The 27,819-nt window shown below is 40.9% G+C and overlaps 1 protein-coding gene across 1 annotated transcript; it reads right to left on the bottom strand.

Moving 5' to 3' along the window:
- Window positions 1-599: 599 nt before the first annotated feature.
- cnpy1 (canopy FGF signaling regulator 1) lies at window positions 600-12,500 on the bottom strand (the record flags this gene model as incomplete). Its single annotated transcript, XM_080836756.1, has 5 exons — window positions 600-718; window positions 1,552-1,648; window positions 2,470-2,679; window positions 8,282-8,397; window positions 12,401-12,500. The coding sequence occupies 5 exons, from the start codon at window positions 12,498-12,500 to the stop codon at window positions 678-680; spliced, it is 564 nt and encodes a 187-aa protein (XP_080692882.1). The 3' UTR covers window positions 600-677.
- Between the last annotated feature and the right edge of the window lie 15,319 nt (window positions 12,501-27,819).

The raw sequence follows: 27,819 nt of genomic DNA, 5'->3' as shown, positions 1-27,819 counted from the left end.
CTTTTTGGTATTTTTGATTTCATGAAACATCCATATTTTTACAAACACGGATTTAAACAGTCTTCAACAGTACAAGAAAAATAAGATAATTAATGCTTTGGGTGTGGACAGCCTGATTAGTGCTACATTTTTCTCAAAATGCTCCTTACGTTATTATCGTGTATCGAGTAAAAGAGGAATTAGGGAAAGAGAATATGACAAGCATTAACTTACAAAAATAAAGGCCATTTCAGGCAACATTAGTCAATGAAAAGGCTAATAGTATAATATTTAATCATGGTCCAACAATATCTAGTTCACTAATGAGAGCAAATATGTGGTGATTTTAACTTGTTTTTGACGGCTTAGGGCAGGCCACTGTAAACCATACCAAACAGAGCCAATTAGGAGCCAATGAACAGTATACACGTGAGTATTGTTAACAGCGACCTATTTTAAGGCATAGAAGTAATTTTCCATTTTCCAGGGATTCACATTACTGAAAGAAAAAAATCATATAAAATTACTTTAAAACCACTTTTATTAATAAAATTACAAAACATCTTCGTATAATGTTTTCTACCAAGTCACCATGCACAGTGAGCCAGTCAACATTATGTCTGCAATATTGTACTTCAGGTCACAGCTTATCTCAGCATAACCCCAGCTTATGTATTGTTCTCCAGCCAAGGGTAATGTCAAAGCTCAGAACGTTGGGCTTGGTCGCCTTTACAATGGCCTAAACATGAAAAGATGAGGCTGTGTATTAACAGGGTGATATAAAACAACACATTTTAAATCATAACCAAAACAAGGTTGTCTTGAATCTGCCATGTAATGGTGGAAGACCACGTATCCACAAAAAACATTTTTGGATGGTCAAAATGGTGTAAACGATGTGTTTTTATCAGGTATACTGTTCAATTTCTCTTTGATTCCATTTGTAAAACTGAGTACAGATATCATAATTCTGCTACGCCATCACCTGCTCTACCATCTCAAAGTCTGCAAATGACGGCCCACAAAAGGTGGTGGCCATTACCGGGTTTAAGCAAAATGGTGGTTAGGCAAAGGGAAGCACGAGGTGTGAACCCTGAATACATTATCCACCCCACGATACATGTTTAAAATATTATCAACCTTCATATTATGCCATGTTTCGCCTCATTTCATTGCAAAAGACTAACCAACACCCTTACACGTCTAACAACTACATGACAACTAAACATATCTATGTGTGACACCCATGTATTGAGACATCCTGAACAGATATCCTAACATGATAAATATATTTTCCTTGCTAACACTTTAAATACATGTACACTGAGGTCACTTCAGGTGTGTAAAGTGCTGTACTTGGTTTTTGATTTGATTAACTGTGTGTGAATACACATGCCTACTGATTAGCAAAAATGTGGATAAAATTAGTCAACAGAACGGTGTCCCTGAGAAATGAACAACAATACTCCTTACAATAACTTGGGCAGGTTATTAAATCTACACCAATATGGTGGGTGAGGGTGTGTGTGAGAAGGAAGGAGAGAGGGAACAAGCCACGCCATAAACCAGTACCTGATATTTCCCCACACAACTTGTCGGCTACATGGACTGATTCACGGGCAAAAAGAGAGATTATCTCATCTTCAAGCTCCTCCACAATGGTCTCACACTGTGAGAGCAACACAACAACAGGCCAGTTACAAACTTTAAGAGAGTACAGCAGAACAGATAACATTTACAGGCATTAGATGCAAGGTTAACATCTCATGAAGCAATGGGCTCAGCTCCATACTGTAGGCAGCCATTTTTCCCTCCACTTGCACAGGGCTGCCATCTTGAAAGCCTTACACAGCAACAGCATTGGAGAGAATTCTCCCTCGTGGAATCACATAACTCCATCAATCGAAATAAACAGCCATACCAATTTCAATCCAGACTGCATAATGTATCTGACTTTTCTCAATGTAATATTTTTCATAATGTTATGAACAGTATTTTATTCTAAGTAAGCAGAGTTTGAAACGGTGGCAAATGCGCTGCCACAGTTCTTCGTGTAAAATGGCTCAAAATGGGTTTGTGCAAATATTGAATTCCATGAACTTGAATATATCAGTAAAAAGACCCCTGCTGCTTTTTCAATGCAACTCATAAGATCAAAATATTGACTATAAAAATAACCAGAGAAATATGCATTGTAATATACTAAATAAGAAAATATTCAATAATATTGAATTTCATGGCATTCTACATCACCAGTTTTTTAGTGTTTTTTTTTTAATATATATTTCATATTTACTGCACGTTCAAACAGGAAAAGAAAACAAATGCAATGCAAACTATTTCCTTTTCCAATAAAGTGCAATATTAATGTTATTTAATATTATACAACAAACCCCCTGTGGTACATAACACATGAAAAAAACTCTTGAGGATATAGGTTAAACATGATGCACTGAACTTGTGAATTTTTTTTTAAATAAAAATACTTACAGCAAATTTGAGAGAATTGGAACCCTCTGGGCCATCAAACTTAAAATTGTTAAAATCAGGGAAATCCCCAGCGCTGTTGCTCCTTGGGGCAAACCTTTTATAGCTCTTTTCTTTGGTGTGTGGATCTTCATAGAGAGCATAATCACTCATGCTGTTGCATACTCCTTCCAGCAGTTCCGTTAAGTGAGTTTCTGACCTAGCAAAAGCCACCTATTAAATAATGAAAATAAGATTAAGTAATATTTCACTTCAGATCATCTGCAGTTGCAAAAAATTTAAAAAAAAAGTAGTTTGACAATCCAATCTTCCTTCTTCCTGCCACTTCTGTCACCCCCATCAAATTATTCTATATGGACAAGCATCTAGGTCACACAAGTGACCCCTGCCTTCCGTTTCCCCATCTCAAAAACATCCTCTCTGCCACAGCTATGACATTTAACCTGTCCCACTAAAGTTAGGCAAAGTGTAGCCCTGTGCCTTGGAAACGGGACAAAAACACACTGTGGCGTCTAGACAGGTCAAGGTGCAACCTGCTCCCACCCTTTGGCCTCCCCCGGAAGGGGTAAGGGGTGACGGGAGGGCGGAGAGAGTGAATTGAGAGGCGAGCGGGGGGTAAGGAGCTGGGAGGGGAGCGGTGTCATCAGCAGCCAAGTGCAGGGTAAACACTTAAGTCCCATCCTTTGGTGCTCCTTTTGGCAGCCCATCACCTCCACCCTTCGCTGATCAAAGAAGGAAGTTTTTCCTTGTCAAGCCCGGTCAAAGGGCGCCAGGAGGGGAAGAAGTGGGGAGGGTTGTCAGGGTATTGGGAAGAGGGAGGGGGAGAGAGAGATAAAGAGAGACAGAGAGAGAGAGAGAGAGAGGGCCAGATTGCAGATGAGCTGGATTTCTTGCAATGTAGATGTATATCCCCGACCCCATTGTCCCTTTTCAGACTCACTATGGGACCTTCCGGTCCCACTGATTACATTATGGTCCACGTTGGTTTTTGTTTTTTGCCTCCTCCCCGCTCTCTCACTCTCCCTTCTTTCTCTTGTGAGTCTCTCGGACACAAAGAGGTTTCCATGGCTCTCTCCCATCTGGTCACAAGTAAGATAAAAGGTCCCAAGGAAGAGCAAGCGCGCGCGCACACACACACACACACACACACACACACACACACACACACACACACACCACACACACCACACACACCACGCACCCTTTTTAATTAAAGGGTCGAAAAACAGTTGGATAGCCAGCAAGATAAGACGGTGGACAATCACAGCTGGTGCACTAAATAAAAGGAATCAACCTAACCCAACGCAAGCGTAATATTAGTGAAAAATTAAACATGATCAGAACACACACACACACACACCCCCCCACCCCCCATTGGGAAAAAAAAGCAGATGCATGAAAAAAGCACATTCATTGAGTTTATTTATTGTAAAAACCATGGCACATTCTTTATCAGATTTTTGATCAACCATTCACTAAACGCATATTCATAACCCTCTGTAGTGTTTTGATTCAGGGGCAGGAAACAGAGAACCCAGTTCAATTGTTCAGAGAAATGAAAGATAAAATAAAAATCAAATCTTCCAAACTGGATCTTCACTGGTGCATCCTTATCACACAATCCAGAAAATTCTGGGCAATGTAATTCCTTGCCGCAACAGTCTGAGGGTTTTGAATAGAACCCATCAATAAAGAATTTCCACAGGAATAAAGGGGAGGGGGGCGAGGGTGGGGGGGGCAGTCCAGGGAGAGAATGGGCTTCTCAGGGATGCCATCCTCCACTGCATCACAGTGGAAAGCCAGCCATCATTGTAGCACTGGCAGAAAGGCCTTTCAGCTTATTGTGACAATCATTTAAAAAGCCACACACAATAAAAAAAAAGGACAAATCAAGACAGCAAAAATGATGAAGTCTCACCAAAACCAAAAAGGGCATTACATGCATTCATCAATCATGGTCCAAAAACATAACAAATGCAGCAGGATACATACAGCACCATCTGTTTTTGCTATGAATCTACCACTTGACCAATCACATCTTTCTTATAATTCAAAAATGGATCCTATTTTCCCTGTTTATCACAAAAATATTACCACAGGGTTACCAACAGTCTGTCTGCCTAACTTAGTCTGTATGCATACTTCTGATACTGCTGCCTACTACCTATATTACACAGTACGTATTATATTTAGGACACATAGGCTGTAGGCAACACCGGTGGCTTTACAGGTGTCCTATTCCACAGCCTCTGTGGTCTTTATGGCGTTTTTATACTGCATACTTCATACAGAATTTGTGAAGCAGTGGCTGGCATTTTTATTTAGAAAGAAGAGCTCAAATCATTCCTTTACCATGGAGAACGACTCTATAGTCCCTATAGACTCAAAGAGAGAGAGAGAGAGAGAGAGAGAGAGAGAGAGAGAGAGAGAGGGAGAGGGAGAGGGAGAGAGACGCAGGACTTTTAAGCAGGACTCCAATCAATGTGTGAAACCAACAAGAACTGACATAACACCTGGTGAAGCAGTGTCTGAATGTGCACACTACTGTGCACACTGGTGCTCTGGCATCCACTTAATGCAATCATACAACATGGTTGCACTGTAGCCTTACAGAGGACACAGAGGATTTCATAAACCAAATGAAAGAAGAAGGAGAATCAAAAGGAGATGCAATGGGCAGCTAATCAAATACTCCAAAAGAGATGGGGAGATACAGTATATGTCCCTACTGGCACTTTTAAGTATCATCCAGTGGCAGCTGATTTTGCACAACTAGTAATGTTAATGCACTGAGGTTGGTGGTGGCGACACAGATTCAAACAAATAGATCAACCTTCGCACCACATCATCACACCAATACCATAACACACTGCTATAAACCTCAAAGGCTTTTCCTTCACAGAAATACACTCTTGACTAAAAGGCTAAAGTTAGACAAAAGTTTTGTATTCTTTCCAAAGTGCACAGTTACAGTGCACACATGTTTAGAGTAGACTCTGGTTTATTTTATTGTGGTCAACTTCATAGGCTATAGGCTACCAAATAGTTTTATGGTAACTATGGTAGCTATCTTCTCCCTACAGAGACATTCAGATTAAACTCTTGTATTATTTTAGGCATCATCATTTCTGCCAGTGCAGTAAATACCAGTAGGCTATCAGTAGGAGATAGCAAAAACAGCATCATTAACATTAGCTGTATTTAGCAGTCAGTTATTGGGTCAAAGCAACCTCAGTTTCATACACATGATTGAGGGATACGTTTTGCAAAGAATGTTTCAAACAAATGATCAGGTGCCTAGCACTTATAGTGAACAATGTGTATGATGACTTCTGCAACAATAGCCTACCTAAAATAGAGTTATGACAAATGTTTTTCCAAAGTGATGCACAGCCTGCATAATCAGAGTACTCTGCTTTTAGCTCTGCTTTGTTGGCATATTCGTTCCATATTGCATTATTCCAGGAATACATAATGTATTCTTATATCTTATCATTCGATCCATTGCAGGGTTGGATTTGGACTATAGTATTTTCAATAAACTGTCGAAACACTTCCATCCCTCTTCTTTTCTTACAAACTTACTTTGCAAAATGTGTTTGGGAGAAGAGAGGGCCAATATGACATTCAAGACTGATGGGCCATTACCTTTGACAGTCGTGAGTGGAGATTTACCTGTGCCACCATATGCGTGATATAGGCCAATGACTTTCAAAAGATCACTCCAAATGGTAGAGATTTAGTAACAGAACTACTGTACACGAAACTGATGAATGCTCACATTACCTCTATGTAGCTAACCCTTATGTGTGCGGTTTTTATTTTTTACATATCACCACCTCTGAAAACAGGCTTTTGAAAACTCATAATTTGTAGTGAAATCTACTGTAATGACATTCTAACTGCTCTCAGATTTCTGTCAGCGAGTTTGTCCTGCAGGTGGTAGGAGTCTCAATCCTTCCTTTCCTAGCAGTTAGCATCCACGGCCGACTGCTGCAACAGCAAAATCACATTTTCTTGAGAAATGCATCTCATTGTTTACCATTTTAAGTCGTGTTATGTTCTGCTATTTTTGCCAAAGAGTCAAGAATAGTGGGAGGATTGTTTCAAGTAAAGTTAAAGTTTAAAGTAACTCTCCGTGGTATTTTTAAGAAATATCTGAGAAGGTGCAATTCAAAGATGTTACATGAGGATCATTACATGCCCTGTTCACCGATAAAGAAGACTAGTTGGGAAGCTTTTAGAAGATCAAGATCTTTGCACATAACATTTAAGAGATATCCCAACTTCAGTACAAATGTTCACGGCCCTCTTCAAATAAAATGTTAAATCGGTAAACAGCTAGACATCACGTCTCAAGGGCCATGGAAAATGTGGAAAGCACTGCGTAAATGCCTTTTCATTAGATACCTATAACAATCCAAATAGGATTAACCCCTGTGATCAATGGAGGACTCACGGCACTCCCAGGATACCAGGGGTCAGAGCCTGGCTTTCACAGGGACCTGACCTTTCCCCGTCAGTACATTGATAGCTTGGAGAGACAGTACTTTGCCAGTTTTCTCTGAGTAACAATTTGCTGGGAGATTTGTAGGGAACCCGTGATCATTTACAAGGTCATTGACACTGATATGTCTTTATGAAGATATATAGGGTGATGGTATGATGGTTGATCAATTTACCAATATGGCACAAGAGGCCGTGATGCATCATTGATATGGTCACCATTGAAAGGTGAAGCTAGACATCATTTTGAACTGTGAATGCTTCCGTGCCTAATTAGGCTTCTTCACTACAACACAATATCACTGGTACACAGGGGTACACAGCCACCAGAAGGCTACATGCAGAAAAAAGAAAACATATTCAGCTTTGCATGTCCTTATGCATTTACTGGTAAATGAATTTAGTATTGCTTGACTTGATTTAAGATCATTTAAAAAGGTGAGTATGTTATCCGGCAATTATGTAAATGTAAAAGTACTGATTTCTTTTTAAGGGGAATCACATATCACAGTTTACTAAATAGTCACAAAGGTCACAAAACACCAACTACATAATTCACCAGTCTTGTCTGTTAGCAAGTATGCATGTAGTCTTACTATGGTATGAAAGTGGATGTCATTTATAAAGTGTATTTATATTGTAAGTGTGTAATGTGTATAGTGGATTGCTGCAAGCATCTTTAAGATCAGCCATAACACATATTCATGTGCATAGGCAACAATACAGACACATAGGCATATGCATATGCTGAAAATCATTTGACACTAATTTATCTTTCCCATCATGGCTTTAATAATCAATAATAATAATTCAAATTGTCTTCTCTCTACAAAACTGTGCATTGCACATGAATGATCACTGCAAATGATTAAGTCTTTTGTGCATAGTGGAAAAATCGGGATTAAAACGTCATATTAAATGACACAAAACTGAATTAACTGGTGCAAACTTGTGTACTGTGTATGTTTTCTTTGCACATTCAGTGAAACTGACAGTCCAATGTGTGCAAAAGCTCAAAGAAAGATGAGGGTGTTGAAATTAAGATGTTCAAATTCAGCTAAACAAAAACACCCTTTGAGAGACAGATCACTGTGGAATTGCAGCATTTTGAACCTGGCTCTCCCTGCCAGCACTAATATTACATCAAAAGCAGGAAATTCTCCTCATTATACCGTTGTGCAGTATTTGTAACAAACAGAAGAAAAAGGCACATACATTTCATGGTGCCTGAAGGGACATGTGTTGTTTGCCAACACGGTCACAACATTAGCAGGCATGAAGAGAATTAGTCAGTTTGACTTTGACATACCTTCTTATCAGTGAGGCTTCCATCAGGTTTCAATCTAAATCCGCCAACATCGATGGTTTTCTTGGGATCAGTCTGACTAATTGAATAGTTCAGCTCATCAGCAATTGCCATGCAGGCTGTAGGGAGAAATGGTTATCAAATTCTATTGTTCAAACAACACACATCTGCATATCAGAAATGTTTTTCAAATATTCAGAGACCAATATTTCACCGGGACAATTTCCATTTTTATACATAACTACAGTTCAAATGCATAGGCTTTTAAATGCCTATGCACTGAAAACACCTTTTTGTACAGTAAAATGAATCAACAGGAGCAATAACAACATAGCCAATTGAACTACCGCAATATAACAGTGGCCTGCAACAGCAAATCATCAAGTTTCACAACACCATTCTCTCACTGTCTACATCCAGCAGTATTTGGGGACAAGGTCTCAGCATTAGTACCGCATACAACATGACATGACTGACAACAGGGTCAGCCAATGGGATACTGTTTGAATACTAGCTATATACATGACTTAAACGGAGGACTAGTTGCATCAGTGAGCAACAGTCAGTATGACATCTATGTACATATACATGTGCATAAGTTATGGATGAGGCTCTTTATCACACCAGAGAATAAGTGGAACATGTTCTTATCCAAGAGGGAATCAGGCTAACTACCCTCGCCTATTTTAAAACGTTTTTAGTTCAGACTAAGAAATGACTGCTTGGTCGCTTTACACACCCAAATATCACTCAAATACAAGTCGCTCAAGACTGAACCAAAATGGAAGCCATAAGCGTGATGGCCTTTCGTTAAGGCCCCCCCATCTCCACCACGGGGGGCAGCTGTGTGCTGAACAGTGCAATTACACTCATCAGGAGGAGAGTGGGCATGCATAGATGGCTTGGCCGACTGCCAGCTCCTCTATGAATGTCACTGACTCGAGATTGCGCAATAAGCCATGTCTGCACAATCCCAGTTTACGAGGCTTTGAAAAGCTTTTGGCTGTTTTAATAGAATAGAATAGACTTTATTTGTCATTGTGCATTACATACACAACAAAATTTGTTTGTGCAACCACTAAAAGAAAATGCAGTTGTGCTGGCTGGAGGGTAGGAGGGTAGTGTGATTATTAAGTTCAAAAGCTTTTGGCTGTTTTGAAGGCTTTAGTGATTTTCCACAATGTTTAACCTCTCCTGATACAAAACATGTGTCCTAAGTAGGAAGGCACTGACCTCAAATCTGCATATATTGCCTTGATTTAAGATATTACATCTTACTAAGATTTCATTTTTGTCGAAGTGAAAGGTGATGGCCAATTATTTGTACAGACATTGATTTAAAGTGATCAGCGTCTTTCTACCCTATTTCCCATAGTGTCTGCCTCTTATTTTTGTTATGTTGTGCAATCAAGGGCATTGCAACACAATACATGTTATATTGGTGCTCTGGCAGATTGGCAGCATAGGCTTGAGGGAGATGAGGGCCGGAGAGCTCTGCGGGGTAGAAAGATAACAAGAACCACACAAGGCTGCTTTATTGGTTCCGTACCTCATCCATACAGAATAACCCCAAGTGGTTCTAACAGGAACCATCTGTTTGGTCATCAGCTTTATTCCAAACCCCTCATGTTCCTCATGAAAATGGAAGTCAGTGTAAATGTATTAAACAAACTAAGAACAGGTAAGTACTGATCAAGACAGACATGTTTTACAAATAGTATCATGCAGATTTGAGGTCAGTGCCTTCCTATTTAATTGTAGTTACCTTTATTTTCAGGTCAAATCGGAGCTTAATAACACGCTCCAAATTGAGCACCTGGCTACCTGAGTTTTTCCTTAAAGCACTTTTCAGAAGAAAGTTTGCCAATAGATATGTAGGGAGACTTGATATATTCCATGTCCTTTACCTAGAATAATTCTATATTATAAATCTATATTATAAAAGGGGCCATGTGTAAGATTGACTAGCTGTCGGCTAGCAAACTAACTTATGTCATGATCCCCACCCGAAGCAGATTGAGGGCTGTGCTATGATTTTTGCACACCCTGGCCACCTCCTCTCCCTTCGTGGAAGTAAAGAAAGCTTGTTCAGAGAGTTTATTTTTAAGTGATCTGTTTTAGCCAAGGTGGTGGGGGCTAAAGGCTACATGTAAATAAGCATGAAAACATTAATATGATTGAAAGATATCTAGGCTGTTACTGTCTTTATCTACATCCTTTGAGTTACCAAGATTGATGCATTTAACTTAAAAATATAGAAAATGTTCTTATGGGGGAGCAAGCGAGGTAAATGTACATATTTACAAGACAACAGTCTCACAGAATCCTGTGGGAAACATTGGAGGTTTCCAAGAATGCAATCTGGGGGCAGTAGATGCATGTCTCCCCTAAACACGAGTCTTGCAGACATTGGACCTCATTCTCGAACGCAGTTAAGAAAAAGTTAAGAAGAAATGTCTTCCTAACTTACGAAGTTCCCTGGACAATTCTGGCATTCATGAAAGTTCTCTCATCTGGGATTCGTTCTTAACAGAATTTAAGAACGCCAAATAGCTGTCGTAAATAGGCCAGATGGTTCTTAAGGGCTGAATGTGAGAAATCATTGGTGATCAATTATACAGACATCCTCGGATTTTTGTCCACTAGAATGGCATCACACAACAGTAATATTTCCCCTCTTGCTACATAGCTAGAGTAGCAAGTTACAGGTGGAAAGCTATGGAAGAAATTTGCATCCAGGAGCCTTCATAAGCAAACATGATGTGGATCCACATTAAATGATCCCTCTTTTTCATTATCCACACGTCTCAAATGTTGTATGATGTAACATAGCTTAACAGGACACATGATATATTCAGTAACAACATAAAGAAGGGGGCACTATTTAAGTCAAAACCAACTATATTTATTGGCTGATCTTGTAAGTGTTGGCTTACAAAAGCAAAATAAGTCATCACATAATAAATAGCCACTTCACGACCGCAATTTTCTTTCATTCCAATTCTTGGATGTATGATTTCCCTCCCTTTGTAGAAACCTATTGAATGGATACATTTGGTCTAGGAACTCCTAATTGTTTTGATGTCAATTTATCTTCATTAGTACGGCAACTAAAAAGGAGTTTTTGTCAAAGAGCGAATCGAGATGTTGCACTGGACGTCAGCCATCTTGACAGAATATGTCTTGGTTGAAGCTGTATGACGTATATATATACGCTTTTACGTCCATTACTTATGACACAGCATGGAGGGGCGAGCCCTCCCGGAAGCCATAGAGAATGCATTGAGAGCTCTGTTTCGTGAAAAAAATGGATTTAACACGGGAGTCAATGGGAGAGGTCTGGGGCGATTGGACTTGCCCCAAATCGCCCAGAAGGGGCGGGGCCATGTGAAGCACGTCTTTTGCCTGACTGCATGACTGTTACCTGATTGGACAATGACATTCAGAGGCAGATCAGTCGGTCTAGTGGTAGAATTCGACAGAAAAAAATATTACATTTTACAAAAGCAGACGCTTTTATCTAAAGCGACTGACAAGGAAATTGCATTTATACATCAGGAGCATTTTTTTTTTTCTCCTTTTCCCGTAGGCAGTGCGAAGCCCCAATCGCCCTTATGGACAAGCCGCCCCTGGTATGCATGCTTTTGTTCACCATACACAGACACTAACTTCGAAGCATGCAAAAATAATTAAAATCTTCATAGATCAAAACAAGATATCTGGAGACAAAGTTTGCACAATAGGGACACTATTTACTGAGTGCCTTATGCTAATTCTACTCAAGACCCTGGAAGAATGTATTTGTTTTTGTACAGATGCCAAACAAACAAACAAAAAACAGAGTAAACTATTAAGCATGGGTGGACCTTGACTTGTAGCAAAGAGCTCTTCTGGGCATCCTTTCAATGAAGCAATGTCATCTATTTGACTTGTTGGCAACATACACGTGACCTACGTATGTACCTATTCCTAAAATTTAAAGTTTCATGTTACCCCTCATGAAACCTTACCCGATATATTTTGATTTCAGTCTCCTCGTCAGCCATTCCCACTCTCATTCTGGCCTCTTGAACACATTCTTTTGAGTCTGAATGTGATTTGCCAGCAAACACAGAGTCTTACCTGAACAATAGAGGATCTCGTCCTTCTTCCCTTCTGATATCTTTAACAACCCAGACATCACCATCAGAGTAAGGCCACTCTGAATTATCCATGGGCTCATATTGGCTTTCTGTGGGGAAACAGGATATGGTATGCACAAGTGCTGACACATCAGAATTCCAATGTATCTTCAATACCTTTCAAAATATTTTTAAAATAACTATATTAAGTACCACTTATTTACAAGTTACTTACTTAGTTATTGATGAATTTGAATATTTGTTAAAAAATGTATACCACACACAGCTCAGGATTTTACACCAAGAGCTACTACAGGGTCAACTATATGTGATAAGATAAAGCAATTGTCTGTTGCTTGCATTCTCAAACATATTCTAATTTATGGAATGAATAAGCCACCAGCTGTAATCTGTAAAGAGCATGGAAATATATGTAAAATGCAGTAACCGCTCCGGCAACGTACTGTATACTGTAACTTCATATAATAATCATGGTGCTCTATACACTGAAATCCTGTCTTTCACAACAAAAAGCAACATAACATGCCTGTTTTCTGAGAAACGTTTCTTTGACACAAGTCTGAAAAATAGGGGCCTTCACCCAATTTATCTATCCAAATCCGTATTGTAAGCTCCAAATAGCTTTCATTTTACCGAGCAAGTCTGAGCAAGTAAACCTGCAATCATGTGACAAATCTCCTTAACACCACCGCGAATAAAGGGGAGAAATCAACGCCTCAACTGAATCCAGAAAATGAATGAACAGACACAAACTAGCCTAAGCCTAACTGACCCGGTCGTGTCATTAAGTCAGCCTCCATATAAAACAGAGAAGTAGTCTCAGTCCTGTATAGTGTAGGATGGGTTGCAAGTATTCACGCTCTCTGTAACACATTGCTACCACAGGATGGCCTTGCATCAGTGCTGTCTGTTAATTGTACACAATAACAAATAGAATTTATTAACAACCCCGATGTTGGTAGAAACAGTACTTTTCTACAGTTTCTTCACAGTTTTTTGAGGTAAACAGACATAGGTCTATCTCTGTAGGGATCATTTCCATGCTGTCAGACACTTTTAATAACATTATGAGCCTTGTCAGTGGCGGAAACAAGCTGTTTACTTTGATGGGGATGCTTACCCTCTAACTCAACACTGGACCGATTTCTATTGATTTGTCCCAAGTAAAACTTTTGACCCAAAACGTTGGGATGGGCCCAGGTTAAAAACCACTGGAGTTCTCCTTTAAATGGTAACGCTGCTGGGTGTAAAGCTTTATTCTAAGGCACAACTATGTAAGTCAAGTATGCGTATGTCTGGCTTTAGCTTCACAGCCAGACAAGGTTCGTTGAACCAGTAAGTTTGTATTAATGATTTACATTTTTGGATCAGTAAATGTATTAACATTTGGAGTAAACTGGTTTTATTAAATCCCTACAAAAAAAAAAAGTATAACTCTAGAATGGCCATGAGAGATGGCAGTTTACACCAACATCAAACAGTAGTCCTATCAAGACATCTCCCAGATCACACACAAAGAGGATGTCTTAGCGTCAGTGATGCTGACACCCTGTTTGTGTGTGATCTAGGAGATACCTTGACAGTTGGCTTGAATTTCCAGGAAACCGACCTAGAAAAACTGCAAACAAAGATGACAGAAGGCTCAAGTTCACAGTTTATTAAAATTATAAACTGTGACAAAAGTTCAGAGTGGATAAGAATAGGCCAAAATGGTATTCAAGTAGAAAAACTTAGTGGAAATGGGAATGGGCTATGGGAATTTCTCAACAAAATGTTTTCTGTACAGACATACAAGAAAATGCTAGGCCTACTCAAACAAGCACAGGCTACTGTGTCTAGGCAGATGTTATATTTTTTGTAAAACATACAGCAGCCTATTGTATAATGTAGCCTATGTATAATACCGTAGGCCTACTGATCATCCAGACAGGCTCAAGGTTATGATTTTTTTTAAACTAGAACCTTTTTTTGTAACAAGGTTTAAACATGCCCACAAACGTCATGAGAAAGAATGATCTGAATACCCATAAAACACCTCTCCATTACCCTTCATAATAGATGTTGGTATTTTGCAGTTAGTGGAAGGACAAACATTCGATAATGCACAACTGTATGACTTTAACAGGATTGCTTTAACGTGTAAACTTCTCCGTGTAAGCTCGATGCAATGGGAAACTGTGCGCTCAAGAGAACAACCAGCACCTGCTAAATGCCTACAGGTATGAACAGGTGCTCTGCTCAGAAACGGCTGGGCTTTTGTGTATTAACACAGCCACACCAACTGAAATTAGAGAAAAGCTGTTCGAAAATCTTGGAAACGTTTTCGGACAGTTTAATTTCCAAAAGTCACAAAGGCCTGCCTTCTGTATGTCAGCACGCCATAGAGGTGGCTAAGGTAGTTGTCTTACCTGTACGAGTAGCCTATAGAAGACAAAAACAACGGCAGGGTAAACTTTTGGCGTTGCTTTAGCCTATGCGTCAGCAAGAATTTTGTCTTGTGGATGAAATATGTAGAAACGGATGTGATCTGCTTCCTTTAGAAGTTGTAGCCAAAGCCAAAGGATCGTTATCGACCCGAGTGATGTAAATTAACACACACAGAGCGGTCCACTCCATAAACGTGCAGGGCTGAAGGGCTGCCACGACTGACAAAAATGAACATGAGTGACAACTGTATAAGCCAATGGGATATGGGCAGAAACACACGTGTCCAATGAAGTCGTTAAACGAATTGCGCCGAACCCCCCGGAAGAAAACATCCTTAGACAGTAAAATCACATGGGCTATTACCTTATTTTAACAATTATACATTGTTGCACGTGTAAATCAGCATTTCAGTCAGCATTTTGACTAGAAGGCCTAACTTGACATTCAGCCAAACCTTAGGGGAATACATTTACAAAAAATGTAGCATTGCCTCAACATCAGACTTCCTGGATTATTAAACCATGCAGTTGCAGACTTCACCGTTAGAGGGAACAAATATGAGAAAAAAATTACTGCACTCTGCATTGGTGTCATTATTGCACCTCTAATTTATTTTTAGATGAAAAAATGAACTCAGTCAGATTAGGTTTTTCAATGCCTCTCGAAGGGGTTTGTACAAAAACTATGCATCAAAGTAATGACTCTTTTATTAAAATGTCCAGTGCACATCTAGAACCTTGGGGAGTTTCTGTGAAAATAATTTTTGACGTATCTAACAACATGAGACAACTACTAGAAGTACAAAACAGATTATATCACTAGACCTGCAGATATGAGGATCTGCAAAGCTAATATAATGACAAATATTTTTTTCTGACAGTGACAACAGACAATAACAAACTGTTAACTGATGGGTGCACGTCTAAGTCAATGATAGAATCAATAATTACTGGAATTAAGAGACGGTACAATTAAAAAACACATTACACAGTCTCTGAATATACAACTCGCAAGTCATGAAATTTGACTCATCGTTGAGATTCTGATATTACATATCATATTATATCGACATGAACAGAAAGGCTTCCAGAGAACAAAAACAATTATTGCAGCACAACTGAGCCCAAAGTTACAGAAAAGTATAATACATCTTTTTTAGGATGGGTACTAAACAGTTACATTGCTACAGTGTATAGCTGTGGTAAAATATTTACCGGACATTTACCTGAATGTGGATGACATTTTCACGTCATTATAACATATTGACGTTTTTACGACACATTACACACTCGTCCTGTTTGAGTATAAAATTTGTATAGTCAACACTTACATGACATGGTTGTCAGTTTACAGCCCACCATTTACCTCACACTCTTTGCCTGAAGTCTTCTCGCCTCTGCTGCATGAAAAGCCAATTTAAATGTGACAGGCCACAGGTACTGACTAACAGCTGTTCCCCGCCTGATTTGTTTTGATTTCACTGTATATCCAGCATTTTTACCTTATTCAAACTAATAAGCTCATTCTCTTACTTTTCTCTATGTATTTCCAATTTCTTATGTTAGATTTTGTCCCATGGATCTCATGTAGTCTATCGGGAACTTAGCATGTATGACATGGCAGTTGTATTCTAAGTACATAATGGGCAACAATTCATAATTTGCTGTCTTGTATACTGACGATAGCATGGTGAATGCACGAACAAAGAGCTGAGTTGCTTTTGGCTACACTTTTTACTTATTTTGCAAAACACTGTACGCAGACCTTCAGATCCTTGTAGATTTCTTGATTTACACGTGCTTGACCTTGACATTCTCAGACAACACAATATTTAACATGGTGGGTGTATCCCCTCTCATCATGGACACTGCTAACACGACCTATGGCAGGTGGGTGAGTGATCACTGGCATTCGTGCTGGTTTTCTCAGCTCAGTCATCTCATTGAGCCGTCCAGTCTAGCTGCAGAAGAGAAGGAGGAAAGACATGTTGAAAAACTGTACACCTAGACAGCCACCCATGGCCCACTTAGCACCCTTTAGGTCAGCATAGTTAGGGTAGACACTACCCATACCTGATTGATGGAGATAATTTCCAAACACTGTCAATTACTTAAGAATATATATAAATCAAGTGCCATGTATTTATAATTACTTTGTATGAATCGTGTGCTTATGTAAGCAGGAACATCGCTTTTCTGTGTTTCTGTGTGTGTGTGTGTGTGTGTGTGTGTGTGTAACTTTGATAATAAGGTACTGGCGCTACTTAGTCTGCATATGTGTAAGATCTACATGCGTAAGTGAAGGAACCTCTTGTCTATGTTTGGGTGGGCTCAGAGGTGATAAGAAGGGTCGAACTGTGCTTGTTCAACCCTGCGTAAAACTGATATCCTTGATAATGCATGTCTGATGGCAAATTGACTATTACTTCCCACGTGCATTTGATGCTACTTAGTTTCACAAGAAGTCAGAGATACCCTCTTAAATACTCACTTTCTTTCTATGGGCACACTGTATGACAAGCAACGCACACTTTTACAAAATGGTGTCCTAATCTGGTCACCAGTTCTTCTCTGAATAGGCTACACAACATATGTGTGTCTGCAATCCCAGGTACAGGCTTGGGTAACCTGAGTAATGCTAGTGTGGTGGGTAGGTAGAAAAGTGTGTGAAACATGATACAGCTTGGGTTGACCCAGTGAAATTATCAAGATAATGTTAATGCCGTTTTGTAAAAAAGTCTATCCCCTCATTAAATTACAAGTATGTGTAGCCTAACCTGTGTTGTGTAGACCAGCACAGTCCTGCACCGGACTCGAACATCCTCAGGCATGGGAGGTGGGCATGCTAGCAAGGAGGCTAAAACCCAAAGCACGTCTATTAAAAGGTGTCAGGGAGGGTGCTTGTCTACACAACAAAGGCTACACAGATGGGAGTGAGTGTCATGGTAGCCAGTGGGTAAAGTGTTACAGTAAAGTGGGATGGTAAAGTACATTTCACTCCCTGACACCTTAAAGAGGAACTATAATGCTTTTCCTTTTCTCCCTTTCCTTCAGTGTGTTGTATAGCTTTATGTGCATGTAAATGGTCTGCAAAGTTACAAAGCCCATAGGACAAGTGAGGAGGAACTCTCTCCTGCAAAAAAATAAATATTTTTTCTCAGCTGCCTGAAACGCCTGGTTGGAATTACAGCCCTTTTTCTTTGTTATGTTCTAGCCTAGGCTATTTTCAAATTAATTACGTTCCTAATACATGATAAACAAGGTGGTTAAAAAATATATTTATACACAAATAAACTAATAAAGTCTGACCTGGATCTAATCTTAATCCAGTCTTGCTTGATGTTTGTAAGGACGAGCCCTATAGCCAAGTGTAGACCAGACCTGACTTTAACAGGCTGCACTCGCTGGTGGTGGAACACAAAAGCAGTTGAGTCAAACTGAACAGCAGTTTTTTCCCTCCAAACAATTGGTCCAACAGAAAAGGCTGCGATACAGTCTTCAAGTGTGCTGGTGTCAATTGTTCTTTCATTTTTTAATTCAAATTTCGCCCCCCATGAAACAGTAGGCGGATACTTATGTTCTGTTAAAATCGTCCACATGTTAGTATCATTTGTGATTTCTCACATTTCTCAATTTCCCATAATCCCTCAAAACTCTCACACACATGTTCAAATCTCTAGTAAGAGGCAATGTAGTGAGCTAGATGGCAAAGTCTGATTAGTTGGTGGACAGTGTTGCACAATTATCAGGTTTAGTAAACTGCAGATGTGTTATTGCCACCGATGTTCAAGGTAATGTCAAATTTAAAATAGTTAAAGGACTAAAGGACTAGTTTTAACTAGTAACTGGTACGCGAACGAGGTTAGCCAGTTGGCTAGCTATGTTTAGATCAAGGCATAAGGGGGGGTGTGGGAATGACTATTAACCTTGTTATTCTTTTATTTGGTATTCAAGTCTCATATGTCAGACAACTAACTGAAGTTGTATAGCGCGAACGTGCAAACCTACATCCTTGTGAATGGTTCCAATGATCATTTAGTTGGCTAGCTAGCTAAGATACATAATCAATGTAACGTTAGCGTTAGATGGCTAACGTTAAGGTTTAACAGTCAGCCTAACCAGGCTGCAGCTAATCGTCAACACTGTAGGTCATCCAAATGTAATGGAGGAGGCCAACTAAATGCACTTTTCTTCAAATCTGACGTTTCACAAAGTTCATATACATTGTTTCTCATTGTGCCACGAGTTTCCAGGTTATAGTTTGGTTATTGGCAATCCATCATCCAACATATCTTGTATTGTCTGACAACACCCGGATAGCACCTTGATCTTTTGGCATTACGAGTTACATATTTGCCAACATGGCATGAATAGCCAATGTTTTGATGTAGCAAAGGACATGTAGTCGACATCTTTATGGACACATTTCTGTCCACATTTTTTGTTGGCAGTTTTATCACATTAGCTGGATACCTTTGCATGTTTTAGTTAGGCTATAGGGGTCATACGTAAGACATTTTTATTTTGCTTTGAACCATAAGCGGCTGATATTATTCATCCCTCAGTTTACAGAGTGGTTTGTTGAAGCAAAGATGTGCCATATGTTCCTTTATCATTGGCTTTAGAATAATGGTCAGCTTTCTGTATCCTTACACGAGTTTGGCCTTTACCACCCCCCGTACCTGCAGATAATGAGTCAGATGTACGTTACAAGCTTGGTGTAGAGCAGTCTCCCAGGATGAGTCAAGATGAAGACTTGGACAGGTAAGCTAATGTTAGCATTGTATGTCTGGAGTTCCCTGTGAAAAGACAGACATGTCATACCTCTTCCTCAATAAAGACAGATGCATTATTTCCTGATGTAATAAAAGATTGACCTTTTACTGAAGGTCATTCATTTGTGTCGAAGGAGCAAAGAGATTCACTTATATGTTGGGTATTATTTATGCCGATGAAACAGTGTTTTGTTCACATGCAGGCCAAATCATTTTATGCTGCAAAGACATATCTGAGGAATAAAATCATGGTCAGACATTGATGCTATTGTCTTAAAAAGTGTAAAGCTCTTTAAACTTCAGTTAAAGTGGTATACACCGGTCTGTTGTATAGAATGCTTATATAAGGCCATGTTGTATTCAGCACTCAATTGATCAGATTTGAGAATGTATTATCTTTAATTTGAAAGCACAGTAAAGTGAAATTATTAAGTTTCTCGGTATCTGTTTCCCCTTAAGTGATTTGGATGTTTGCCTACTTGATGATGTGTCTTCAGAAACCAGAAAGGTACGGTTGGCTCATACATAGAATTAATCATAATTTTGAAAAGTGTAATTGCATACTTTACCTTCTCAATCATTTCAGAGAGGTTAACACTGATGCAGATTAAGGATCACAGCCTCATCTTCATCTGTTACTGAAATGTATGTTTGTTTCATGATGGCTCCTGAGGTCTACAGTGAATAGCTGTTTGGTAATCAAATGATTGCAAATATTTGCCACAAAGCTGAGGTGAAGTTGTGCCCAGGGCTTGTGACAGGTGGTCTCTTCACAGGGGAATGTGCCCTGCTTTTCCCACTGGTAACTTCATATGGTCTACTAACTATGTCCTGAGGCGCAGTGGCAGTGTGTTTCATAAACAAAAAGGGTTGTGCGGTCCACTGAAGAGATACACTGTAGTTATGGTAGAAGAAATGGAGGGAACCACAAGGTTTGTAAAGGATATCATAGCCTTGATATCAAATCAGAAGGATCCATATACAAGCTCAGAGCATCTCAAGTTGTGTTCTAGTAGTTACATTTTATCATGAAGATTTGTATTTAGGGAGTTTAACAAGGCCTTACGTAACTATGAATGTTTCACTTGGGTACATTGTTCAAACAAGTGCAATTTAATATTTTGTTAGATAATGTGATGGATGTTATAAGATTATTGTGATGCAAAAATCCCATCTGTGTGAAAATGATATCCAAGTGAACATAGTTATCTTTATCGTATAAACACCCTGTGAAGGCATCTGGCAAGCCCATTTTTGTGTATTTTTCTACAGAACATGTCTGATGTGCCGGATGAAGATCTGAGCGATGACCTTTTGCAAAGTGATGAGGAGGAGCAAATTATGAGGTGAGAGGAACTCTTCCACTACCTGCCGATGTCCTCTCCATGCCAAGCTCACTGAGCAGAACAAGGGCTCTATGCTGAGCAAACACTGCCGAGACGCATCACCCCTGATGGGTGTGTTATTTCTAAATGCCCTTATCTTGCTGTCTTTACTCCCTGACAAACAAGGATTACGTGGCTAGACTCGGGAGTGCTTTGATAAGCGGAGCATCAGACGCAGTGCAGGGATGATGGCCTTTAGTCAATATTGTTTCTGTTTTGCCAGCTTCAGGTTCACATTGGCAGAACTGTAGTGTAAAGCTCATGCTCTGAACTAAGTTGTCCCCTTTTGTGATGTTTTTACACACAGCCACCATGATACAGTAGACAGCAGCCAAATCACAAGTCATCTAAAGACACCATGTAACTCCCAAGAAGTAATCGTTAGAGAAACCATCAGAGAATCTCCCTTCTCGCCGGTGAAAGAGACAGTGGTTGCCCTCAATGGGACTCAAGGACCACAAGGTAGGAATATCTCTGGTCAAGATGAGAAGAGGGTCCGCAGCTGCACTGCTGGTGTCACAGCGGCCGAAGAGCTAGGAGACTCTGCCGGAGACCAGGAGAGCGAGGATGAGGCCGTGGACGTGGAAATCAATGAACCGTTCGATCATGAATTACAAGTAAGTCCACACAGTGGCGGTGGTGTATCTCCTCTCACAAGATAACATTGTTGTCTTCAATTCCAGGGGGTGGGGGTGGTGGTGGGAGGAGTGATTTTAAATCTCCTCTGGTCCCATTGGGAAGCGAGGGGTAGAGAGAGAGAGAGAGTGTGTGTGTGTGTGTGTGTGTGTGTGTGTGTGTGTGTGTGTGTGTGTGTGTGTGTGTGTGTGTGTGTGTGTGTGTGTGTGTGTGTGTGTGTGTGTGTGTGTGTGTGTGTGTGTGTGCGTGAGAGAGAGAGATTGAGAGAGTGAGTGTGCGTGAGAGAGAGAGATTGAGAGAGTGAGTGTGCGAGAGAGAGAGAGAGAGTGTGTGTGTGTGTGTGTGTGCGAGAGAGAGAGAGAGAGAGAGTGAGTGTGAGTGTGTGTGTGAGTAGAGTGAGAGAGGGAGGGAGGGAGGGAGGCAGGCAGGTGGGGAAGGGGGGGTGGGTGATGGAGAGGTGAAATTAGATCCATTATCGCACCCTGACAGTTTATTTATCTGCGCCCTGACAAAGTTTGTGCTGACAGCTTGTTTGGCAGCGCTGGATTGCTCCTGTGTCGTCGGGTGAGCCACGCGCTCTGACCTTGAGCCCAATATCCCAGTGGAAAATGCAACACTTTTGTGTCACTGGAGCGATGCGCTGCCAATTATCAGAGCAGGATATTGTGAGAGCCCCGCTATCTAGGATTAGGCCAGATCTGATAAGGGTTATGCTCAGGTGAAAAGATTATTGACCTTTTTAAAAAGATACCCATGAGGCTTAGATACGGTGCAGGTAATTGATGCGTTTTTTTCATTGCCTGTTCTTCTGTCCTTATGGAGTGAGCCGCAGAAAGAGAGGTCAACCCAGAGATTTTGGGGATGATATGTCAGATGTGATTGATCCGTGTGAAGGGTGTGACTCATGGCAAATGATCAGCAGGATCAAGACATGACCTAAGCTGTCATTTGGCTTGTGATGAGGAGTTCAGGTCAACAGTTCAGGGCACAGATGCTTCCTCGTGACACAGAGACAGTGCCTCCATTTTTTTAATGTGTACACATTTGTTCACTTCAGAGGTGAATCCATGATTGATATCTATTGTTTTGGCTGGGCTATGTTGTTTTGGTTGTATGCAAAGGATGTGTTCAGTGTTGCACTATGAGGAGGAGCTGCTTTTGCATCAGGAGGAGATAAACATGATGGAATTCTCATCTGAGAAACGTCATTGACAGAAAACATAACAGCAGACACTTGAAATGAATCCTGTCCATGCGCTATTTCATTATTACAGGTCTTCATTATTAAACAAGAAAACAAAACAACAGTGCTGTGAGTTGATTGACAGACGCCCATCAGTGTTGTTGTCTCTATGAAGCAGCATTACTCCTAATGGATGTACATAACACATTTGTTATCCACTTTTACTTTGACATAATGTGTGACTGTTTGTCCTCATGTTTTGGGTAAATATGGGCTTTGTTGTCATGAAGGTCTCCCAGGTCATTGAGATCAAAGAGCATTCTGACCTTGAGGCATCCCTCATTACTGAAACCACGAAGGTACTGATCTTGTTTTTTATTATTATTATTATTATTATTAGTCAGTACATGAATTGTGGACCATTTTTAAATAAATACCCTTTTAAGATGTCCTTATAACGGGCTAGTGGGCTTTAGCACTCTGATGGAGTGAAGTTGACATGAATTCGTATATTCTTTGTAAATGAGCCCCATATAGATGAATCTGGTTATTGGCCTCCTATGGTGTTAATAATTGTTATCATCCTTGAAAAGAATCAAATTATTTGCTTCCCTGTCCAGGGAAAGTTCAGTTTACCTCTGTATTACATATTGTCGGTGGCAATCAATTCATTGCCAGGTTCAAAATGTTTTACAAATGAATGTTTTTTTGAAGTAAGTCAAATAGGCACATTGCTTCAGTTTTGAGACTCATGAAGGTATTTTCACTTTGATTCAGAATTGACTGGTTACCACATGAGGGGCTTTTTCAAGTAAACCCTACCTTCATGGATCTTTCCTGATTGATTTCATGTGATTGGCTGATGTGAGCCCTTAAAGCCATCTTGTGCCCCCACGGTTAATTCTTCTCTGCTGTCGCCCGCGACACACCTCTTCATCTAGCAGTTCAGGGCCTGTGTGGCCAGAGACAGAGCCATGACGAGTGGCTGCCGTGCAGATGGCGTCTGCCACACTGGCAGACTCACACACATGCACGCACCCACAGACACACACACACACACACACACACACACACACACGCACCCACACACACACACACACACACACACACACACACACACACACACACACAAACAAACAAACACATACACACACACACACACACACACACACACACACACACACGAGCCATGGCAGACGCGGTGCAGAGTGCGTTAGTCTCCATCTGTGGTGCCTTTGATTGTGTCTGGACACAAAGGGCACGGAGGGAGGAGGGCCTGTTTGTGGAAGGGGAGGGGAGGGGAGGGGAGGGGAGGGGGTGTCTATTTGGGGGAAGGTTCATCATTCACAGTCGGGAGAGTTGAAACCGGTGGAATGCGAGAGTGTCTGAATCAAGATTATTATTGGGCCTACGGTTATTATTTTAGAGCAATTCATTTCCTGTCAGCGCTGATTCCAGGTTGGCTAGTTTGGGAGTCACAGAGGTGAAAACACTCCTTTTCCCCCCTTTCAGGAGTGCTGGGAGGAGGAGGAGGAGGAGGAGGAGGAGGAGGAGGAGGAATCCAATGAGGAGGACGATGATGATGATGAGCAGCCCTGTCATTCCCGTTTGAAGAGTGAAAGGAAGGAGGGCATGATGGTTGTGCGCTTGTCAGACGGAGCCCGTCACAGAAGAAACCTCCCAGACACGTTAGGTAAACCAGGTTCAGATGGTGACAACAAAATACATTGGATGTTTTTTTTCCCTCTTGCTTCAGTTATCTTTTTTGTATTATTATTTAAAGTAAGAAATTTAAGCAAAGGCAGCCTCTGTAAATCGCAAGAGCTCATCCTGCTGAAAACATTTAGCCAAGACAAATTCTCATTTCAGCTTAAGGCTGGAAATTTCTATAAGTGACAGTTTATTGCCACTGGAGAGAATGGCCCCATACTTGCTGATTGGAGATGTCATCTGAAAGCATGCTGTTAGCGGGACTAGTGAAATGAGTCCTGACATTTGGTCTGAAGGAAGTAATTGCTGATCCATAGAGGAGGGGGAGAATAGCTGATCAAGCTGCATAATTTGATGTGTTGTTTTATACATTTTCACATCCAATCTTTCTAAGCCAAAGTGAGGAACTGTGGAATCCTTATCCCTATGCTGTCTATTCTAGCGAGCAGAGCGGTAGGAGCCGTTCAATTAAGCTGTAAGCTTAGGATAATTTGCTTTGACCTATGAGTGGTGTTCCTACTACACCAGTTGAAATAAGCTCCAGTGTAATGTCTTAATATTAAAGGGGAACCATTTCTCTCTGGTAAAAATGTAGACCCAAACAGATGGGAAAATAGGGCCCAGGTTAAAAACAACAGAGTTCGCCTTTAAACTGCACACCTATGTTATGTGGTGAGTTAGTTTCTTGAACTGTCCTTTTATGTTTAAAAAAAAAATCCACTCCAGATAGAGATAGAGATAGATCCTTATGCTTAACAAAATGTTGTGCTCCAGATCTTTCAGACAGGGCAAACGCAGCTCTAAAGGATTGTAAAACTGGAGCCAGGCAGCCTGCGAGCCGGCCCGCCGCCTCTGACACTGCCTGGGGAAGAGGAGCCGCTGGAGGCAGAGAGCAGTCCTCTAGGATGGAAGTGAGAGGAAGTGTGAGGGGTTTTGAGGAAGGACCTCCGCACCCAACCAAGCGCCCAAGTGTGCAGGTAAAACGCATGTTGTCGACGGCCACTAGTTTTGTTAAAGTAAAGGGGAAAAAATTGGGTTCTTTTTCGACATCTGCTCCTCCCAATCCCCCCACAGTGTTCTTAGTGCTGGCAGCGTGCTGTGAGTTTGTGTGTGATGGTCTTTTCCTCTGTCCTTTACCTCCTTCGTCCTTGTGGAAGCCATGGGAGTTTGCTTAGGGGAACGTCAATTACCCCCCATTCTTTTCACTCACGCTTATCTGTGTTGATATATGGATTATAGCAAATAGCTTGGCAGTTGTCTGTTTGAAGCGCATTACGTGAAATTAGTTTTGTGTTTTCCCTCGGATTTAGCATACTGCGCCGTCTTTTTTTGTGATTAGAATTCAATCTTTCTTGGAGCATGTAATTCCACTGTGGGGATGATGTATCTTATTAAAAAAAAATTTAAATAAAAAAAACTACGAATATAAAACCCAAATCCAAACTTCTCAATTAAGAAACTTCAGTCTGTGGAGCTATGAATGAGACACACTCACACCAAAATAAAACTAAAAACCTGAAGTGAGCCATTTCATTGGCGATAAACAGCGCTGGCATGCGGGCTGTCTAATTGAATGACGGCAGAAAGAAATCAATCTCCTGCCTCGGCCCCTAATGGTGACTGAGCCGTGAGGCGGGGACTTGAGAGGTGCTGTAATTGCTAATTTAGCAGGTCAGGCGAAGGTGAAACAAGAGTAAATTATGCGTCTGTGTCTCGCACACGCGCGCACGGCGCATTTGCATTCTGTGAGGCACGAGGCATGTGGCTGGCTGCCTGTGCCAGAGCGACAGGGGCCGCGCAAACAGGCGTGGGTGGCAGGGAGACATCTTCATCTCCACCACGGCTTGTGACGGCGACAGGCCCCGGCTCTGATCTCACGGTAAACCTGTTGACTACATACATGTGCCCCTGTGCATAAGATCTCGGGTAGTCTTTAAGTTGTTGGTTTATTTGATCTTTTAAAGCTCCTAAACAGGAGTGTCTCTTTTGAAAGGAGTCTATGTGCGTTCCCTTGTAGGGCTTGGTTATGTTTTAGACTGCTTAAAAACAACTTGTCTTCTCTGGAGGTGTTCGGCTACCATATTAATGAACCTTTGACCTTAAACAGTAAAGCCCAACTCATCGTTGTCCGTTTATGCAGACACAGAGACACGGAGAGCCATTTCCGTCGTTGCAAACCCTCTCTGTGGCCTGACGTGCATCTCCCAAATTTTGTAACTACGTATGTGTCACTGTTTATCTGGTGGGTAGTAGCATGCTAACATTGGATAGCTGGCTCAGACACATCGCAAATCCCCTCAGACGTATTTTTCACTTACAATAACAGGGTTTTTACATTGCAATGTCTATTTCTCTGTAACTTTTAAAAAATCGAAGCAAAAAAAAGGTAAAACAAACAACTTTTAAATCGCTGTCTACCTTGTTGGTAGTAGCATGCTAACATTAGATAGCTGGCTCAATCCCTTAAGACGTATTTTTCAGTAACAATAACGGGGTTTTTACATTGCTCAGTGTCTATTTCTCTGTAACTTTTTATAAATCTGAGCAAAAAATACTCAAACACACAACTTTATCTAAAAAATATGACCATCTAAGGAGTTTTGGATCTTGGAGAACCATAAATGTTCATGAGTCCATCGAAGCCATCCGTCCGGTTACGCAGTCGTAGAAGTATTTTTCGGCCTTTAGAGCCTCATGTTTGCTTGAGGTTAAAGAAACTGAAATATGGTCATTAAGAAAAACCATACAAAGCACTAATCAGTCCTCAAAAAACACTGTTGGACAGGTAGGAACACAGAAAGAATATTGGCACCTAAAGACAATTGCAGTGAAAGTCAATCAGATTTAAAATAGCATCAGGGCAATAACAGCATAGTGAGTGGTGCGTGGGTAAGTAGCATGGAGGTAGTGTTGAAGCACTCCACTCCATCTCCCTGTCTTCTCCTCTGGTCTTTCCATTCATGCACTTAGACAGGCGAGGAGTGGAAGCCCCCCTACCCCCGCATTCTCTCTCTCTCTCCTCTCTTTCTCGCTCTCTCTCTCTCTCTCTCTTGGTTAGCTCACAAACTCCTTTTCATTCTAGTGAAATAACCATCTTCCTCTGAACGGTACCAAGGTGGATGGTACCCTTGTCCCAGCAGTGAATGTCCTTCTCTCAGACCCTCCACCAACAGCGTATTGGACAAGCTGCTGGGCAGGCCTGTTGGCCCGGCATGGCATTGGCCCGGCGTGGCATTGGCCCAGTGCCCATTCAATGGCTTTGCCACCTGTGTTTGTGTTTAGAT

This window comes from Sprattus sprattus (genome assembly GCF_963457725.1).
Source record: "Sprattus sprattus genome assembly, chromosome: 4".
NCBI lineage: Eukaryota > Metazoa > Chordata > Actinopteri > Clupeiformes > Clupeidae > Sprattus > Sprattus sprattus.
This window is presented reverse-complemented; position numbering and strand designations above follow the sequence as displayed.